This window comes from Protopterus annectens, chromosome 4.part1, assembly GCF_019279795.1.
Source record: "Protopterus annectens isolate FY-2018-M chromosome 4.part1, PAN1.0, whole genome shotgun sequence".
NCBI classification, from domain to species: domain Eukaryota; kingdom Metazoa; phylum Chordata; order Ceratodontiformes; family Protopteridae; genus Protopterus; species Protopterus annectens.
The window spans coordinates 761,708,898-761,730,711 of NC_056734.1; the positions used below are offsets into that span (position 1 = coordinate 761,708,898).

At 41.8% G+C, this 21,814-nt stretch overlaps 1 protein-coding gene across 6 annotated transcripts in view; it reads left to right on the forward strand.

Moving 5' to 3' along the window:
• Nucleotides 1-21,814, forward strand: part of PLCH1 (phospholipase C eta 1) — a 3,453,772-nt gene that overhangs the window by 2,232,891 nt on the left and 1,199,067 nt on the right. For all 6 annotated transcript variants that reach the window (XM_044070508.1, XM_044070510.1, XM_044070513.1 and 3 more), the window contains one exon: nucleotides 4,838-5,008. In XM_044070508.1, the coding sequence (XP_043926443.1) occupies nucleotides 4,838-5,008 (171 nt within the window). The remainder of the gene's footprint in view (nucleotides 1-4,837; nucleotides 5,009-21,814) is intronic.

Below are 21,814 nucleotides of genomic sequence, written 5' to 3' on the forward strand. Positions count from 1 at the left end.
CGCAAGACCCAAGACTTTGATAATCAGGCCGACTGAGGGCTACTGCAAGCAGATTACCCAAATGTGATGACTGCAACAGTGAATGCACTTGAACATTTACATTTATGGTAAGTATACACAACTGTACTTTCCTTAGGTAGATCCTATACCCATTCCTCCAACAGATTTGAATTGTAAGTCTCATAAGCCTTCTCTACCAGGACAGCCAGCCGGTAAGAACTTGCAGATAATTCCTGTTCAGGAACTTCTCTGTCTCTTGTGACACCTGTCCAGAACATCCCACTGAAGAGGTCCACCAGAAGAGAACATGCAAGAGGAAGCACTTAGATTCCCCTTAGGAATCTTTGACCGAGGACACTGATTTTGATGAAGGGGAAGAGTCCTCTAGGTCCCCACATGAGGATGTCTCCTTCACATACTTTTTAGAGGTCCTGCACCAAAAAAGTGGTTAGGCCTCCCAAAGCCTTTCCCAAGAGGAAACGGTGTTCCTGGAAGCCTTCAGTTCTGGCCTGTGTACATCTTTGCCCCCCTGCTGGATGACCTTTGTAAACCTTGTCTTCCCTTTGGGTGTTGAAGGAACAGGACACCATGGAGCCTATCTCCCACCAACCAGATAGTATTGTAGGAGCCCCAAAAGACAGGCAATTTTGGAGTAAGGGAATCCATGTAGATGCTATGGTTGTGGAGACATCCACCTAAAAGGAACTAGCTGAACAGAATTCCTCTGTCTACCCTCCTAATAGAGAGTCTAGGGTGTTGGACAGATTTGGAAAGTGTGTTTATGATTTTGTGACCTTTATCTTGTGGTCGCTTAACTGTCTGGTAAATTTTACTAGATTAAAGAGTGACTTGATCAAGGAACTCTCTAAGTGTACCCCATGGTCCATGATAGCTGGGTAAGAGAAAACTTACTCTTCCCAACCAGCCACCCTACAATCTATATCCAGTGCTTCCACGAGGTTAATATCTCATGTTGCTGAAGAGTTCTCATATGCTGTTGGTTCAGGCATAGCCATCAGGAGACATGCCTGGATAAAATTGTGTGATTTTGCGGAGCCCTTTCAATCCTCTTTCATCAATGCTCCTTTTGATGGATCTTCCCTGTTTGGGCCCACAGTTAGACAGACTTTCCCACTGTGAGCAAGATGGAAGGACCTTGTCTGCTGTTGGAGTCTGTTTCTCTACCCTGCAAAGATCTTTCTCTAGGAATCCGCATGGTGCTAAGAAGATGTGGTTCCAAAACTCTCAAGGACCTATTTATGACTCATGCAGGGATTTTTCTCCCAGAGGTGGGGGGAGGAGGGCTAAATAATAACAGAAGATGCCATCCTCACAGGAGAGGAAGTCTTCAGAACCAAGGGTGTTGAGATTCTTTCTCAGAGATGCAGCTTCAGCGCTCCTGAAAGATTGCCCAACAGGTTTTCTCTGTAGGCAGTCAGGGGGTGCTTTTCATTGCACCCAAACACCTGGATAACCATCATAAGAGATTCTTGTGTGCAGAGGGTCGTTTCCAGAAAAAACTTGTCACAAAAGAGGCAGCTCCCTGATGTTCCACCCAGAGGGAGTTAGCAGCCTTAGAAATTCAAATGCTGCTATAGGAAAGTCATCCAGAAGGTCCCACCAGACCAAGCAGGATCCAGAATTTATTCAAGGTTCCTTTTGGTGCCAAAGAAATCAGGATCAGGGGACTTGAGACCTATTCTAGATCTCATTCATTTAAATCAATGCATGAAGAATTCCAAGTTCCAGATGGTCATGGTTCAGTTCTTTCTACCTCTCCCAGAGGGCGACGACATGATGCACTTTGTAGATATTCAAGATGTGTACTATCATATAAAAATAAACAGGAGCTCTCAAAGATACCTGTGCTTTTGGCTGGGAGCCAGTCATTACCAGTTCAGAGTCCTGTCCTTTGGTCTCACCACATCCCCCCGGGTGTTCAAATGTATGGCAGTGGTGGCAGCTCATCTCAGACTGCACGGATTCAGGGTGTTTCCTTATCTAGATGACTGGCTCCTTTCCACACCACCCAAGCATCTTCTACAAAAGGCCAGGGATTACTTACTCCAGTTGTGTCCATTCCTAGGGATCACAGTAAACCTTTCCAAGTCCCAGCTTCAACCAGTTCAAGTCTTGGAGTTTGTAGGAGCTCATCTGAACCAAGTCAGACAGCTCGCATTCTTACTCCAGAGCAGAATTCATTCCCTAAGATTGCACGTCATAAAGATTCTAAACTATCCCTCTCCTCCTGTGAGACTGATCCTTCAAGCCTTAGGTTTGATGGCTGTGACAATCACCGTATTACCTACAGCTCACTTCCACATGAGAATTCTCCAATGGACACTGTTGCTACAATGGTCAATGCTTTGCCATCCTTTGACATGTCCTATAAAGATTTCACGAGCTTGCAAGGAACCCCTACTTTGGTGGATCCAGTCCAATGAGTTTTGTCAGGGATGTCCATTTATTTTTCCTCCCCTGAAGGCCACACTGACCATGGATGCTTCCCTATTGGGGTGGGGAGGGGGGCATTTCTTGGGATGGACTGTTCAGGGTACATGATCCCCAGAAAAGACCGATTGACATATCAGTGTCTTCGAGATGAGAGCAATCCTATTTACACTGCAAGCTTTTCAGAACTCTCTCCCTCTAGGTATGATTGCTGTCCAGACATATATGTCAGTGATTTGGTACATAAACAAACTGGGGGGGGGGGCAGATCTTATCCCCTTTACTGAGAAGCAATGAGAGTTTGGCAATGGGCGATTTCCTCCAATTGCTTTCTTATAGCAATGCACATTCCAGGGAAGTCCAGTGTCTTAGCCAACAAGCTCAGCAGAGCCATTGTGATGCTGCACAAGTGGTCTTTCAATCCTGTAGTGATGGAAAAAATGTTTCATCACTGGGTCAAACAATGCTGCAAACTCTTTGCCTCTCCCTTCAACAAGTGCATCAGGTTCTTTGCCCCAATTCCCCCTCAGGGTGAGTCAGAGAGATGCTCTGATCCACCTTTCACCCTCCGGTCTCCTGTATGCTTATTCTCACCTAGCCTTAATACCCAAGTTTCTCCAGAAAGCACAGTGGTTGAAGAGCAAGGTAATCCTCATTGCCTCCTTCTGGCCTCTGCAGGTGTGGTTCCCAATACTGTGGTCTCATCTTCTGTGTCAGCCTTGGACACCAGAACCCAGACCAGCTCTACTATTTCACCCATTGGGAATGATTCATCCAGGCATTCGAGACCTCAAGTTAACTGCATGGGTTCTCCAATTCCAAGGATGTCTAGACAGTCCAGGCTTTCCTCTCCAGTTCAGTAGATTTTATCATCAGCTCAAAACCTTCTACCAGAAAGATTTACAAGAGTAAATGGAAGAGATTTTCTTATTGGGTGGAACAAAGAAAGCTGGATCCCTCTACAGCTTCAGTTCCTGCTGTATTAGCTTTTGTGGCTTCAGTTTTTCAGGGTGGTGCTAGTTTCCCACTGTAAAAGTGCAGCTGGTAGCCATCTCTAATTACCACATAGGACATAATGCCTTCCCACTAGCTTCTTCTAAAATTTGTGAGGCTACTGTTTTACTTGGACCTCCTGTAAGAGAAACCTACTCCACCCTGGGGATCTTACTGTTTTATTATAAATTTTAGTCCAGTCTCCCTTTGACCCTTCAGTTAAGTCAGACCTAAAATTTCTCTCTTGGGAAACAATTTTTCTTGTTGCCGTAATGACGACAAGGCAAGTTTATGAACCCCAATCACTTTTTTCAAGACTGCCTTATTTGTTTTTGTTTTTTTTTTTCACAAGGACAGAGTGACCTTACATACAAACTCTTCCATCCTGCCAGAAGTTAGAAAGTTGTTTTTGAATCAAACATGAATCAAGTAATCAATTTACCAGTCTTTGTCCCAAAATTTGACAATAATGGAGAATACATGCTGCATCTTTTAGATGTATGTAGACAACTTAATTTTACCTACATAGAACAAAAGGATTTTGAAAAACTGATCAACTGTTTGTTTCTTTTACTAAAAACAAATTGGGAAAACCAGTGTCTAAAGTTATCTTAGCTAAATGGTTAACAGATTGCATTTCCTTTGTATATCCTCTAAGAGAATTATCCTTGCCTAAATCTCCAAAAGTTAATTCAGCTAGATCCTTGGCAGCATCGTCTTCCTTTTGGACCAGAGCTTCAATTGATGATATTTGTGCTGCGGCCACTTGGCCCATTTCTCGTACCTTTATTGCTCATTACAAGTTGGACATCATATCCAGGAAATAGGACTGCTTTTGGCTCCACAGTTCTCCAGAATATCATTCCATGAGGACCTCTCAAGATTATCTTAGGTGTCTGTCCCATATGTTGAGGAATGAGTGAAAATGACAACATCCAATGTTAAAGTTATATACTCACTGTAACTATGCATCCGTGTTGTATATTTTCATTCTTCTTCACCTCGCCACCCTCCTTCCCCATATCTTATCCTTTGGAGTGACCTGATGAGGTATATGGAAACCATTGTTCCCAGTTTGAGCTCCTATCATGTCTCTATTCTGTTTCTTGTTATAATTAAAATATTTTATGTATTCATGCCTTCAGGCATATTTAGCAGCAGCAAGCTCAGTCTGAGGTTATTTGGCAAGCAAGGGGGCATTATGGGTAAAGGGAGGAGCTCGAGAGTTGGATCCCACAATCTAAAGATATTGGCCGAGTCAGATCCGAGACCCATAAATTGAGGATGGATGAAAATGGACAACACAGATGCATACTTATGGTGATTATATAACTTGAATTTATGTTGCATGTTTCATTAGTGTCTCACTGCCTTTTTGATAATTGTATTGTAGGAAGCAGATACAGATGAAAATCAAGGAACACTTACCTTTGAAGAGTTCTGCGTTTTCTACAAGATGATGTCATTAAGAAGAGATCTTTACCTGTTACTTATGAGCTACAGTAACAAGAAAGACCATCTCACTGTTGAAGAGATTGCCAATTTTTTAAAGACAGAGCAAAAGGTATGATTTCTTTTTCTTTGTTTAGAGCAGCAAGTGAAGAATATTATATACTGTATGGTTTCAGAGGACATAAACTTAATTTCCTTCCATTTGTCTTAACTTTGACAGCTGAGAAACTTTCAGCCACAACTTTAGTACTGTGAACTTTAAAACAAATTTGATTTTTTTGACTCTGGAATCATTTTAATCATAAAAATGTCACATTTGCTTACTCCTCCTTGCCTCATAATTTTGGTGATGTTTTGCCTACTTTAAATATTATTCAGGATGCTTAGAAGTCTTGAGCTGTATTTTAGATGAAAACAAAGTATTGAGTAGCAATAGTTTTGTGGATATTTTTATTCTATTTAATGTATTTTTTGTTTGAGAAAAACATCATTCCCCACTAGGAAGGCAGAGATTATAACTTTTCAGATGAAAAATAAGAACAGACAAGAAGGCTGCATTAGTGGTCTGTTTAATTTAATTTGTGAATGTATAGACATAATTTTGGCAATTTTTGTTTTGATGTGGAAAAGTAAAATATTGCTCAAGTGTGACCTGCATTTTCGCATTTTATCTAATGGAAAAATAAGCAGAGTTGGGAAACTGAGCAGTTTTTATTGACATACATGTAGTATGTTTCCAAATGCTTGTATGTCTTGTGCAAACAATGCATTAAACTCTGTTAAGAGTTGTAGCATAACAGCCATGTTTAATTTTGTGATCATTAGATGTAAATAGTACTGAAGTACATGAGTGAGTAGCAGATAGAAGCACACAAAAGATATCAGCAATGAGAAACTGTGTGCAGGTTATCGTGGCATAAGGATTTTACTTTGTATTAAGAAATGTCAAGAGTTTCACATGTATGTATTTCACTTCTGTTTGGAATCACTAAACATTATTGTACACAAGGTGACTCTAGACCCAGGAATAAGCATTGGGCAAATGCCCATTGGAATGGTACCTGTTTGTTTCATGGTGAAAACATACTACCACTGCTGTTTTTTGTGTAGAGATGAAGTACGTTGTACATTTGCATATTTTGTTGGTGAGGCCACACTGGATTCAAGTTGAGCAGGACATCTTTCTTTGGTTTTATGTGGAATATAATACTTTTCAGCTGCTATGATTTAGATAAGTTTTATGGCTTTGGCTGTCATGATTAGCCGTGGCCCGCCTATATTTACTTATTGCATGCATGGGAAGAGATGTTCTCATGAAAGCTTTAACTTTGCTATGGAAGGGTTTATCTGTTTTCTGCCAAAAACATTCATTAATCAGTTTGCAGTTTACCAAACTCTCATTTTAATTTTTTTTGTAACTCTCATTCCATAGTCTTGTATTGTTTGCTTTACCCTATTTAAGTTTATGGCATACTCAAGTTCTGTCTTTCCAGTAGTTATTAAATCATCCAAGAAACTAGCTGTAGTCAAGTCCTTGAATATGTTTCCATTATTCTATGAGAATAGGTAGTGCACTGCTCATACAGACCAGTTGCTTGTTATTCACAGTTAACGTCAGCATATATTAACTGCTACATACATTTTATAATCAGAAAATATTACTTGTTGATAAGCAGATAAAAGCAATCTGCAACAAATACACACTGAGCAGAGTGGATAAGAGTTGTTGACCGCAGCTGTTAGCTGAGATATATAAGTATCCTGTTTTTTTTTCGAATATTTATACAGATTATTGTTTTTAACAATTAATATATAGCACTTTTATTGTCTGCTTTTTAGTCTTCGAGTGTATTTTATTGCTATTAACTAATCTGCACAAGTAACTGATTTGTCTGCAGTTAAAAGCATTCTGTATCTTTACAAATCTTTATCTGTTTGTGGCTTTCTCTAGTGCTACTGGCTGTAGGCTATTGTTTCTAGCTGAAGCCTCTCTTTTGTGTTAATAGTCTGCTGACTGGGGGCTGGTTCTTTTGTGTTCTTGTAAAAAAAAAGTTGTTCTTCTGGTATTTAAGCCCTAACTTTGATAGGGTTTCTGTCTATACACACTGAGCAGAGTGGATAAGAGTTGTTGACCGCAGCTGTTAGCTGAGATATATAAGTATCCTGTTTTTTTTCGATTATTTATGCAGATTATTGTTTTTAACAATTAATATATAGCACTTTTATTGTCTGCTTTTTAGTCTTCGAGTGTATTTTATTGCTATTAACTAATCTGCACAAGTAACTGATTTGTCTGCAGTTAAAAGCATTCTGTATCTTTACAAATCTTTATCTGTTTGTGGCTTTCTGTAGTGCTACTGGCTGTAGGCTGTTGTCCCCACCCTCCCAGTTGGTGTCTTGCTCTTATACTTGGTGGCTTTGCAGTTGCCCGCCCCTACTGTAAATCTGATCTGTGACACTCCTCCCAGTCTAGTGTCATTAGCTCATTCTACCTAGTACAGAGAACATTTGATAAGGCCTTCTGTTTCTCCTTTTTCCCTTTCAAAAAAAAAAAAAACTTTTTTTTTTTTTTTGCCTGAACCTCCTTGTGTTCTGACTGTGCTTCTCAAACATTTTGGAAATATAGAGTATATTTCAGAGCATTTATTATAACTGTAATTGCCTTAATATTGCTGCAACTCAAGTGCTCTAGGTTGCACTGCATCTGAAGTGTTTGTGTGTTTTAGCTGCTTTTCTGTATATATAGACTTCTCTGTTTCTTTAACTAAATAAGCTATGCAAAGTTGTTTTATTGCATTCCTGCCTGTATTTAAAGTTTGTTTTTGCTTAGTTTACCTGGTAGGCTACACACTCAAGTGCGCTAGCCGAATTAAAGCATTTACTGTATTTCTGTACCTAATTTCTGCTACTTTGTAAAAAAAAAAAAAAAAATCCTTGTTTCCCACCTTTACTGAACTAGAATAGTCCAGTCTTCAGGTATTGCTGATCTCTGGGCTGTGTCATAGTTCCTGTGTTGCCGATATCCTTTCTTGGATAAAGGGAGGCTTCTTTTTTCACCAGTGGCAGTGGGGAGCTTAGAGCAGCCTATCTATCCCTGGAGGAGTGTTTCCAGCACAAGAATCTGGTAGTCTTTTGGCCATTTTGGGCCAGTTTCTAGATCTTTCAAATCCCCCTGTATAAAACCCGCTTTGGCGCGGTTTGTGCGCTTGTTACTACTCAGCCAAGCTCCTCGTGGTCCTGCAGAGTGGTGCTAGCAGCAGAGAGGCTAAAAGAGTGACTGCTAACCTGATAAAAGTGTTTTTTTTCCTGCTACTACCTGGGCGACTGTCCGATCTAGCTAAACTGCAAGTATTTCTGCTTCATGAACTGTTTTAAACTGTTTAAAGTTGTTTTTGCACCTGCACTTTTAAAGTTTGCCTTGTTTGTTGCATTTACCTGTTGAGGCTACACACTCAAGTGCGCTAGCCTGTGTTACATATTTATTGCGCTTTCCTGCTGTTTGTTGCAAAAAAAAAATAAAAACAATAAAATTATCCTTGTTTCCCATCTTTCCTGACCTAGAGTAGTCCAAATACAGGCTTTGCTGTATTCTGGACTTTTGGAAAGTTCCTGTGTTGCCCATTTCCTTTCTTGGATAAAGGGTGGCTTCTTTGTTCACCAGTGGCAGTGGGGAGCTTGGAGCAGCCTATCTATCCCTGGAGGAGTGTTCCCAGCACAAGAATCTGGTAGTCTATTGGCCGTTTTGGGTCAATTTCTAGCTCTTTCAAGTCCCCCTGTATAAAACCCGCTTTAGCGCGGCTTTGCGCGATTTTGCGCATAGTGCAGCGCCGCTTAATTGGGTTTAAACCATTCTCGGCTCCACAAAGTCTGCTCTTCACTTTTTCCCTTAGAACTGATCTAGTTCTCATAATAAACACCCTATTCCCACTCTAAAGCCTGGCACTTGCTCACTAAAGCAATTATATAAGTCAGTACTAAAAAAGTAAAAGCACTACACCCTCACAAACTCCCCTTGAGTACTTTGTTCCCCATTGGCCCTTTTTTACAATTATAAAGGAATTCCCAATACTATTCTAGCATGTCCAAAGGTCAGTTGTCAATCTCCTCTCTGGTCCAGCTGGTGAATCTGGGAATCTTGAGGCAGTGTTACAACTGCTTCATGTACACAGACAACCCTCTTCTCCTCCCAACAAATTCCAACACATGTGAGAGATGCAACCATATAGTCAAACTGGAGGTTAAGCTCTCTCAACTCAGTACTGGCGTAACCAGTCAGGAGGAGAAGGAAACCACACTCACTAGAATTCCAGTCTCACATAGACCTACCACGACAGCAAACCAAACACATAAACACACAAAAACATACTCGGAGGCTCTAAATAAAAATCTGCCTAAGCAGCAGAGACCTCCAAAGCAGACACCGAAGCAACCGCTACCCCAAAACAAAACACGTGCAACACATAGCTCACAAAGCCAGTGTGCCAAACAGTCACAGCCCTTAAGGCTAAACAACACACCTGATAAACTTGTAATAGGTGACTCTATCGTCAGGCACACTGACGTCCCACTCACCAGGCTGAACAAGGAGAAGGTCACAGTGAGCTGCCTGTCGGGCGCTAGGATCCGCCACATAACACAAGCACTCAGGTCACTCCAAGGCAAGTACAAATATGACTCGGTCATTGTCCATGCTGGTGTGAATAACCTGAGATGTACCTCCCTGGACTACATGAAAAGAGACATAGAGGAGCTCTCTGAGCATGTAGCCCAGGCTGGTATGACCCTGACCTTGAGTAGCATCTTACCCTCACCAAGAATGATGCCACAATATGAAGACAAGGTGATCAATTTCAACAATTGGCTTAAGTATTGGTGTCATTCAAAGGGAATCCAATGCCTGTCTGCCTGGGATGACATGCTCGACAAGCCACGATGCTTCGCTAGGAACGGCTTGCACCTGTCACCCCTGGGTTTTTGGATATTGGCAAAGGCTCTTGCCACCCCCATAGTGCCTTATTTAGGCAAGGCTCAAAAGACAAACCCACCTCCATAGGTATCACAAGGGATAAGAAACTAAGAGTAATGCTACTCAATGCCAGAAGTCTAAACCTCAAGATGCACGCACTCAAAACTCTCCTTAGCTTGGAGAACATCGATATCTGTGCAGTAACAGAAACCTGGTTCAAGGCTCCCGAGAGCACCCCAGCAGTACCAGATTATACCTCATACCATGTTTTTCGGCCCCAAAACTTGGACCGAACCACAAAAGGAGGGGGAGTATCAATATTCGTCAAAGATACCCACACCTCCAGGTTGGTGGCAGAGCACGAAGCATCAGAGACTATCCATGTACAACTAACAGTGGGTAAAACTGCCTTCCAGTTTATAGCCTGCTACAGACCACCCTCCCAAACCCAGGAACCCCACTCGGCCTTCCTGAGAACACTGGAAAATATGAAGGTCTCTCCAAACACCATTATATTGGGTGACTTTAACTACCCTAACATAGACTGGGAGCATTACTCTAGCTCCAGCACCCTAGCCCGAAGGTTCCCAGAATTTATAAACTCAAATGCTATGGAACAACTTGTTGCCACTCCCACAAGAGGGGAGAACATACTGGACCTGATCATCACCAACATGGAGACTCTATGCTCCAGACCAGAAGTGTATCCCTCACTGGTAAGATCAGACCATAAACTAATCTCACTAGATATTCACATCCCAACCCCAGCCCCTGCCCAGAAAACCACAGTGAAAAACTTCTCTAAAGCAAACTTCACACTCCTCAAAACCGAGCTGGAATCCTTCAAAGCCCCCAGGCCTGTGGAAAATATGGCCCAGACCGCAGAATCCTTTATAAACGCATTCTATGAACACCTTCAGGAATGCATGGATCATGCAATCCCAAATAAAACCAAGACCCAATCCTCCAAAGTTAGGTGACCTGTCTGGTGGACCCCAGCCATAAACAAACTATACAATAGAAGGAGGAAGCTACTACATGATAGAGCAAAATCCCAAAAAGGGAAGGCATCTCTGATCAGTATTAGCAAAAAACTACGGGCACTCATAAAATAGTCTAAGGCCAGCTTCGAGAGACAAATTGCACAGGACACTAAGGATTAATCACAAGGCTTTCTTTAGTTATGTTTTGAACCTGGGTGGGAATTCCCAGATATGCTCAGAATTAGTCCAAAATGACAAAAAATACACCAAACCCACAGACATTGCCAACATCCTAGCTGACAGGTTCAGCGCAAACTTCTCCCCCCCCCCCTTCCCCACCAAAAGGGCAAATATCTATCCCAGCAGAGTGCTGCCCCCCTGATATCTCAGATGCTCAGGTAAGAGCTGCCCTCTCCAAAGCAAAAAACACAGCATCAATGGGACCAGACGGTGTCCCGGGCTGCGTCCTACATGAACTCCAAGAAGAACTAAACCCAAACATAAAACTACTGTTCAATCTCAGCCTTACTACAGGATATGTACCCAAAGAGCGGCATACAGCAACAGTGGTCCCTCTCCACAAAGGTGGTGCCTCAACGGATCCTGGAAACTATCGCCCCATAAGCCTGACTAGCTTGGTCTGCAAAGCTATGGAAAGGATCATCATGGACCTCATAAATAAAGATATTGGGGACCTACAGACACTGGATCCTTCCCAGTTCGGCTTTGTTAAGGGCAGATCCTGCCTCTTAAACTGGTTGATTTCTTTGAAACAGTCACCAAGGCCATTGACGAGGGAAAGGTGGTCCACACAGCCTACCTGGACCTCGCAAAAGCCTTCGATACAATACCCCACTCGGGCATTATAGATAAGCTCACCAGCTTAAATATAAACCCCTATGTCACTAGATGGGTTGCAAACTGGCTCAAGGACAGAACCCACATGGTTAGAATTGCTGGAGCCATGTCAAACTCCAAACCAGTTACAAGTGGCATCCCACAAGGCTCAGTCCTGGGACCTCTCTTGTTCGGTTTATATTTCTCAGAGGTACAGGCTAACACGGAAGGACTGTGGCTGACCAAGTTCGCAGATGACTGCAAACTGGGTGCCATAATCGACTCTCCAGCCGACACAAGCATCCTACAAAAGGGCCTCATAGAAACAGACAACTGGTGCCAGCGCCATGGCCTCAAGCTAAACGCCAAAAAGTGTATAGTCATCCCCTATGGCAAAAACAAAATGCCCACAAATTACCACATAGGTGGTAATCCATTAAATACGGAAGAAGTAATTAGGGACCTGGGGACCCAAGTTGATAGCAATCTCTCATTTGACAACCACGTGGCCAAAGTGGGTAGAAAAGCATTTTATATAGTCCACCTAATCATGAAGGGATTCACATGTAGATCAGGGGAGGTCATCGTGCCTCTTTACTCATCCCTCATCAGGCCCATAATTGAGTACAATGCCCTTTTTGGGATGTACCTTACCAGACACCTGCAGCAACTGGAAAGACCCCGAAAGTACCTCACCAAGAGGATCAAAGGGCTCAAACAGATGCCATATGCTGCCCGGTTAAAGAAACTCCAGCTCTACTCAGTGGCATACCGCCTGCTCAGAGGCGATCTGTGCCTGACGTATAAAGCCATGTCCAACCCGGAATTAATGGACATGCTGCACCTCAGAAAATCCAAATCCCATCGAGCTACGCGTTCGAGAGACTTGAACCTCAGCACTGAAATAAATAGGACATGCTGGAGGGACAGATTCATAACCCAGAGGCTCCCTTCACTCTGGAATAAAATCCCAGTCCAGGTTAGGCAGAGTCCCTCATTGACTCTCTTCAAGAGGAATCTTGATGAGTGGATGAGAGATAGTAGGTTTACCCCGGGTATCACTTCTGTGTCACTGTTAGACAGAGGCACAGTATACTAACCTCGAAAAAGGGCATAGCAAAATAAATTTAAAATGGGTGGCGAAAGCCAAACACACTCTGGCTAGGCTTATAAATACCCTAGGGCAGATAGCCTAGTATGAACCTATGAGCTGATTCATTAAAATTAAAATATAGGGAAAAATACAAGCTTTATTGATGTAACAGTTAAACTCATTCTCCAAAATAATATAATTATAAAGAAGAGAACTCCACAGCTGTAAAGAGTGGGGCATTAAAAATTAAGTTGCCACAATAAAGCAGTTAGAAAATAGTAAAAACTAGAATGGTACAGGGTTTGATTCCTTCAGCCTTCATTATTTGCTACTGTGTGATTTTGAGCAAGTAGCACAATCTCTTTACAGTGCTTTGGAGCAATTCAGAATTTGGACTAGGCTCCATAATAGTTGCTTACTAACTGCATATGACCCTATGAACCTAAATGCTTAACATATATGGAAGGATGAAGAAGAATGCAGAAGTGAACCTGAATTAACAAGGTCTGTTTTACAAAATGTCTAATGTCCTTTTCATTCATTCCTCAACTGACGGGTTCTGATCCGATTCAGCCTCTTATAGCAGATCATTGGATCTAAGAACTCTTGAGCTTTTTCCTTTATGCATAATGCCCTGCAAGCCTAACATACCTCAGATCACATTTGCTGCCATTAGCTTCAGAGATGGATCCCTTTGCTCTTGAGCATTTTATTGTTTTTCCACTTTTCATTGCCTGTTTTGTTAGTTTATATTTCTCACCTTTATATTTTACTATTTTCTTCCTCCCTCCCATAATGTTTGAGCTGAATGTAGCTGTTTTCTTTTCCTTTTTTGGCTACCATTTTTCAGTACCCCTTCTAGTACCTTTATTGGTATCCTACTTTACCCTTCAGAGTATTTCTTCCTACCATTATTGGTAGTTTTTCTCCTTTCATTCTTTCTTTCCATCTTTCTTCTATTATAAAAAAAAAGAGTTTGTTTATAGTGACCTAGTCCACTGTTATTTTGGTGTTTTATCATGGCTGACAAGCCTATGGGATTCAAAAAGTGCATTACTTGTTAGCATAAGCTTCCCAACTCTGATGCCCAGAGGGACTGTGTGTACTGCATAGGTCCCATTCATTTTGAAGTAGGCTGTTTTATGTGCTCTGACTTCAATTCCATGACTTTAAGTTATTGAAGAAACAAGCTTGTTTTAAGAGGCCTTCTTCCATCTACCTCTACTTTCTCGGTTGCTGGGGTTTAAACTCCTACCAAAAAGCTTGACCAAAGCAAGTTTCAGTCTATGGCAATGGAAACGGAGTCCTTTAAGAAATCTCCTGACCATTCTTCAGTGCTGACTCCTTCAATGGAGCCTCCTACAAAATTGCATTAGAAGCCAGATCCATCGGTCTAGGATCTGACCGTTTTGAAATCTAGGTCTCCACAGATATCCCCTCTGCTTCTTTCTGATCTAGGCTCCCTTCTACTTTCCTGAAGACTTCCATGTACCATGTTGTTGCTTAGGTTTTTTGGAAGCCGATGTGGATAGGATGATGAGGAAGTTCCTCAGTGCTCAGATTCAGATGGGGGTTCTCCCATTTCCAATTCCACCCAGATCTACTAGCCATCCTTTGTCCACTTCCCCCTTGGTATCTTCTTCTCTGATCCGACCCACTTTTTCGGAGCTCTCAGATCCGAGTTCTATGGAGGTGTCTTCATCGAACCCAAAGACGATCTGTTTTTCGACTCCTATGGTTCCCCTCAGCTGATTGGCTCCAAGCCTTTTAGAGCTGGAAGACTGTGAGACAAAGCATCCACACAAGATCTGAGAGGTTGGAGTCAACTCCGAAGCTGTTGGAGCCATCTCTTCCCCTTGGGCCCTTGGCGCTAGATAGATTGGATCCTATTTCCTCCTCAGGTAGAGTGCTGGTGGGGCTACAGGAACCAATGGTTTGAGAGATTCTGGCTCCAGTCCCATCGACTTCTGTGCCCCCTAGGCATTCTGCATTTGAGGTTGTGGAGAGGGCTTTCTCCTTGGCTGGACAAGAGTCATCCATGCCCCCCTCAGATTAGACAATCCTGCCTCTTCCAGTTCTTTGCTCTGAACCTTGTCCATCCTTTCCACTGGGATAGCCAGTCAGAACTAGTCTCCATCTGGTCCATCAGGATATCATCTGTTCCTGTATTTCCCCAGAGCATCCCATTGAGGAAGTCCCTCGGGAGAGAACAGATAAGAGGAAGGACTTGGATCCCAACAGGAATCTCTCATGGAGGGCACAAATTTTGATAAAGGGAAGGGTCCCCCTGATCACCACCTGAAGATATTTCCTTTGGAGACTAACTGGAGCTCCTGAATCAAAAAGGTGTTTGGTCTTCCAACCCCCCCTCCCAGGAGGAGTTGGTGTTCCTGGAGGCTTTCGAGTCTGGCCCATGTACTTCTTGGGTGATTTCTCCCCTGGCTGATGAGGTCATCGACCTGATCTCTCACCAGGCATGGAATTAGCCAGTTTCTGCAGAGCCAGTGCTGAAAAGCCCAGATGAGATCTCAGTTCCTTGTAAGGACTGAGCACACTGAAGCAGGGAGATCCAAGTCAATGCTATGGTTGTGGCTGTAGCCACAAATAAGGAACTGGCAAAATAGGGCTCTTCTGTCCATCCCCCTAACAGAGAGTCAAGGGCTTTGGACAAATTTGGGAAGCATGTATACACTTTAGCAACCTTTGTCCTCCTGGATGGAGTATGAAAATAGAATCTCCTCGTTATTGGCCACACTTCAATCCATCTTGAATGCATCCATGAGGTTAATCTGCCAGGCAGCGGAAGGTACCTCATGGGTTGTGGCTTCAGGCCTAGCCATCAGGAGACATGCCTGGATGCAGTTAAGTGATTTTGCAGAGTCATTTAAGTCTTCATTTGCAGAGCCATTTAAGTCTTCATTTGTCAATGCATCTTTTGATGGATCTTCTGTGTTCGTCCCCAAGACTAAAGATATGCTCTCCAGATGTGAACAAGAGGGAAAGACCCTGTCTGCCGTGAGTGTACATTTTTCAACCCCTCAATGACCTTTCTATAGGAATCAGCAAGGAGGTAGAAAAATGTAGTTTAGGAAATTGCAGGGACTTTTTCATGATTCATGCAGGGATATTTCCAACAGGGGCAGTTGTGGGAACTCAAGTCAGAGACGCTGCCCTCATGGCAGAGGTGGTCCACAAAATCAGGGATTCAGGGATTCCTTCTTGGATAACCCCTATCAACGCTCCACAAAGGAGGCCCAACTGCACCAGAGAGCTGGCTATCTATTACAAAAAATTCATGGGTGCAGAGAAACCTATCCAGAGGTTATACCATACCAGTTTCTCTAGTCTCTACCACCAGTGTGAAGAAAATTCCCAATGTTCCAGCCAGTCAGAGGGAAGCAGCATCTCTGGAAACAAAAAAAGCTGCTAGAGAAGAGTCGTCCAAGAGCCCCCCCCCCAGACCAGAGAGGGTCCAGAACTTACTCAAGATTCTTCTTGGTGCCAAGAAAGACAGGAGACTTGAGACCAGTTCTGGATGTCAGCAAGTTATAAATCAGTTTGTACAGTATTCAGAGTTTTGGATGGTCATGATTCAGTTCATTTTTTTCTGTGCTGCAAAAGGACAATTGGGTGTGCTCAGTAGATCTTCAGGATGCTTACTGTCACATCAAAATGAACAGCTGCACCAGGAGATACCCACGATTCTGGCTGGGAGCCAGTCATTACCAGTTCAGAGCATTGCCCTTTGGTCTCACCACAGCCCCAGGATGTTCACCAAATGCATGGCAGTGGTAGCAGCTCACTTGAGACTGCTGAGATTCCGGGTGTTTCCATATCTAGGCAACTGGCTTCTAACTGCACCAACCAGGCATCAGCTTCTACAGGCAAGGTACTACTCACTCCATTTGTGTATTCATCTGAGAAAAACGGTCAATTACACCAAAGCTCCACTCACACACAACAGAGTGTGGAATTCATAGATACTTGTCTGGACACAGTCAGATAGCCTGTCTTCCCTCTACTCAAATCCAGACACTGAGGTCTTAAGTCAGGAAATGAATTCTAAGTTCTTCTCTTTCAGCCTAATTAATATTACATGCCCTGGGATCCATGGTACTAGCTATCACCCTCATTCTTCTGGCCAGTTTCCACATGCTAATTCTTCAGTGGACACTTTCAGTCCAGTGGTCCATTATTCAACGTCATTAACTACTCTAGTCAAGATCACACAAGTGTGCAAAAGATATCTTCTTTAGTGGGTTCATTCAAACCGGCCCTGTGAAGGCCATCCATTTGTTCTTCCCCTGCCAACAGCCATGGTGACTACGGATCCTTTCCACTTGGGGTGGGTTGAGGGGGCAGTACTTGAGAAGGGCAGTCCAAGGTACATGGTTCCCTGAAGAGGCCAAGATGCATGTCAGTATCCTGGAGATGAGAGCAGTTCTGCTAGCAATGAAAGCTTTTCAAGATGTTCTCCCATCTGGGACAAATGCCATTCAGACAGACCTGTCAGTGGTCTGGCACATCAACAAAAGGGGGTGGGGAGCAGATTTTACCCCTTTTTGTCAAGAAGTTATGAAAGTGTTGGAATGGGCATTCCAGTCGCATTCTAATAGCAATGCATATTCCGGGGAAATCCAACAAGATTGCAGACAAACTAAAGTCCATTCTGATGCCTCCCAAGTGGTCTCTCTCTGTCAAAGTGGCGGAGAGGATTTTTTGTCAATGGGGTCAGCTTTGCTGTGATCTATTCATTTCTCCACTCAATAAGTGCAGCAGGTTCTTTGCTCTGATCCCTCCAATGGAGGATTCACTGAGAAATTCTGTAGTCCATGATTGGCCCTTCGGTCTCCTTTAAGCTTACCCACTTTTAGCTCTCATTCCCAAATGTCTACGAAAGGTATACCGGTTTAAGAGCACAGTTGTCTTCATTGTAACCTTCTGGCTTCGTCAGATTTGGTTCTCCTTCCTCTGGCATCACCTTCTGCATTTACCCTGGATTCTGGATCCCACTCCAGACTTCCTGTCTCACACAACAGTTATGACTCATCCAGACTTAACAGGCCTCAAACTGACTGCCTGGTTTCTCCAGTTCCATTGATTGCTAAACAGCCCAAGCATTTTTCCCTATTCCATCACATCTTATTATCTTCTCAAAAGTAAATGGAAGAAATTTGTTCTCTGAGCGCTTAAGAAGGACCTGGATCCCTTTTCAGCACCTCTGCCATCTATTCTTGAAATTTTAGCCTCAATTTTCAATGAAAGGACTAGTTTTTAAACCATTAAAGTTCAATTGGCTGCCATTTCTAATTTCCACCTGGGCAAAAGTAACTCTACTTTACCTTCTTCTAAACTTTGTAAAGCCTTTCTCAAAGGAGCCATTTTACTTAGAGCCCTGTTAAAGGATTGTACTCCTCCTTGGGATTTAGCTGTCATACTTCAGGTGTTGACACAAGCTCCTTTTGAATGTTCACCCAAAGCAAAACTAACATTTTTGTCCTGGAAAACTAGTTTTCTGGTCGCTTTCACATCAGCTAGATGAGTATCTGAACTCCTCTATCTTCTAAGTCTCCTTACCTGTTGTTTCACAAAGACAGGGTATCCTTGTGAGCAAAGCCGTCTTTTTTTGCCTGGGGTAACTTTTTTTTTTGTCTAACATAAACCAGCTCATTAATGCACCAATTTTCTTTCATAACTTTTCAAGTAACAAGGTGTATATGCTCCTCCTCCTGGATGCGCATAGGCAACTTTTATCTTCACGGAACCAAAGACTTCAGAAAAACTGACCAGGTATTTGTTTCATTTTCTCCTAATAAACTGGGAAAACTGTTATCCAAAGTTACACTGGCCAAATGGTTAACTTGAATGTATTTCCTTTGTTTATGGTAAAAAAAAAAGATCTGTCCTTGCCCAAGCCTCCTAGGGCAAATTTCAAGAGGTCTGTAGCACTTTCTTCAGCTTTATGTCAAGAGCTTCACTAGGTAACATTTGCACAACTCAGCTTGGATTAATTCCTGCACCTTTATTGCTCATTACAAATTAGATTTGATTTCCAGGAACAGATCGGCCTTTGGCTCTGCAGTACTTTGGAGCATCAAATGAATGAAAAGGACAACATCAGATAAAAAAGTTATGTACTCACCATAATGTTCCATCTGTGTTCTCCATTTTCATTCTTCCTTAACTTCCTGCCCACCTGCCCCCTCCTTTTGCTTCTGGAAAGATCTAAGAGCTCTAGACTTCACTAGAATTGTTAAATTGTATGTATTAGCATTTGTGTATATTTATCAAGAACTGTAAAGTGTAACCATTAGCAGTTATGTATGATTCATCTATATTCGACAATATTATGTATATCGTTGTGTTATTGTCCTATGCACTGTTTCATAAATGTGGAGCTTTTCTCTCCTGGCCTCAGATGAAAAAGGACCTGTGTCCAGTCAGACTTTCCCGGTAACCAAATGTAAATTAAAATAACATAAAATAAATAAATTGTACAGGAACCTGTGTTCCTTGTTTGATCTCAAGCTTGCCTTTCCTTTCTACCTTTAATTTGTATGTTAGGTTGTCCCTTTGTATCTAGAGTCAGCAATCTCAATCTGAGATATGCTAGTTTGGTGGGGCATTATGGGTAAATTGAGGAGCTCATGAGTTCTTGGATCCGATGATCTGGTGGAAGTGGAAAAGCTGGATTTCAGTCTCTGATCCAAACCCATAACTTGAGGGAGAATGAAAATGGATAACACAAATGGAACATTATGCTGAGTTCATAATTCTTTTTTTTACCACTCAGTGTGCCAGTTAGCTCCTTCACTCAGGAGACAGGATACAACTCAGCTGTTGCAACCCATAAAATTGACATCAAATTTCCAGAAATGCATATAACAATATCCATTTACAGAAAAGACCTGAGTTGCCAATTTGCAATGCTTCATGTGATTGATTAAACTTTCTGTATCAATCCCTTCAAGCTTTTTAGCTACGTTATTCTTCCCCACAAATGGTAATAGTCTGGTTTTGCAAAATGATGAGGCTTCCACACCTTTTCAACAAAATGATAGTTTTAATAACATATGTTGTTCCAAATTCCTCACAAAATATTTCCTTATGCACAATTAAAATATTTCTTCACTAATTTAAACTCATGTAGCAGACACTGGCTCACAAGATTTGTTTCTAGTTTGCCACTAACTGCGGCATCTTTTCCCCAACGCAAAACTGGTCCTTAACTTGGACCACAACTAAAGGAAGACATCCCTTCTGTTTTTCATTGCTTACTATAGACATTGCCTTATTCACAATCTAGTTGTCACCTGTGTTTACTTTTATGTTTCGTTGTGGTATTCTGTAAGCAATTTTAGGAAGCACTGCATGGAAGCATTCCATTTGGTATAGTAGATGCCAATGTACTAGTATCATTGTCCATGTCCACTCTTAATAATAAATGTCAACACAGCTGAATACTTCCCATTTTTGAAAACTGATAGAAAATGTTGATAATTTTGTGTCTCCTTTGTATTCTTGCTAAATTTTTTATTTGTGTTTAGTATTTTTTGGTCATGATTTTTATCTTTTAAACACCTTTATTAAATTATCAGTTAAGACGTAGGCAAACATACATTAACAGATAATAAAACAAACTATTTTAACGTTTTTCCATTTAAATACAATATACATCACATATATATTTCTTTGCTACTATTGTCAGTCCAACATTGCAAAAAAATTGCTGAATTCCTGCCTCCCCTTAAATCTCACTCCTGCTGAATAGTATTATGTATGTACTGTTCCCACAATTTCCAATTATGTGTGTGTAATTTGCTGCTTCCCTTTTCTGAAGATCTATCTTCCAGTTTTTTATCTCATTTATAATATTCAGTACTTCAAAATGCAGTTGGCATAGACTTTGATTTCCATCTTCTAGTAATTGCTTTTTTGGCAGCCAACAAAATTAAACTTACGGCCTTGCTATGACTAGACAATTCAGATCCAGTATCCCCACTCAAAACAATCATTTCCTTAATTAAAGGCATTTGCTCACCCAATATTGGTGATAGAATGCTCTGTAGGCAACTTTTAAAATCTGCCACCTCATTACACTCCCAAAACATATGTTCCCAGTTACATTTTTCTTCCCCCTCACACCTCCAACATTTGGTATCTACCTGAGGAAAAATTCTTTGAAGTCTGCCTGGGGTATAAAAATGCCATACAAACAATTCCAAGCAAGCATTCTAAACCTTCTGGACTTGGCTGCATACTTGAGTCATACATGTGTCCCCCCATTGCTTTCCTTTAAATTACTTTTCTAATATCTCTTGCCAATCTTTTCTAACCCCTTGTGGTTGATTCTTATAGTTGTCATGCAGTATTTTATATGCTGTACTAACTATCCCTTTTTTTAATAGCTGCTTCTGTTCAAGATTCAACTAAAAACTCTACCAGAGCAGATTTTTCACTTAAAATTCCTTTGTTCCTTTTTCTGTAGTCTTAAGATCCAAGCCCTGGTAGAGAGGGCAGTCTGTAGCCTGCAGTCCACGTCTTCTTGGCCTCATCCCACTCTGTTACCTTTCCTGCTTGAGTTATTTGCTCCTGATATCGTGGTTCCTTTGCCAGGTTTCTGCAGTAAATTGCAGCTCACTCTTCCCTATTTTCTGTACCCCTACTTGCAGTCATCCCTATTGGCAAAAATCTCCTTTCTCCATTCTCATGTTGGCTTAGCTCTTAGAGTACTTTCTGCTACTTTATGAATATAAAAAACTGTGTGGTTGTTGTTCTCCTTAAGAATCCACATCAAAGTCCCACTTTCTCTATTTCTTGAACTTCATTCTTGCTTCATCATCATCCCTTTCCACTTTGAATTATAACCTCCTACTTGTGTTATGTATTTGAGTCTTAACTGTGTAGCTTTAAAACATCCCTTCAAGTCAGTTAAGCCTTAACCACCTTGCTGTATTGGAGGAATCAACTTATCCCACTTAACTCTTGGCCTATTTCCCTCCCAGAAGACTTCCTTCAATTCTTTATTAATTATTGTCC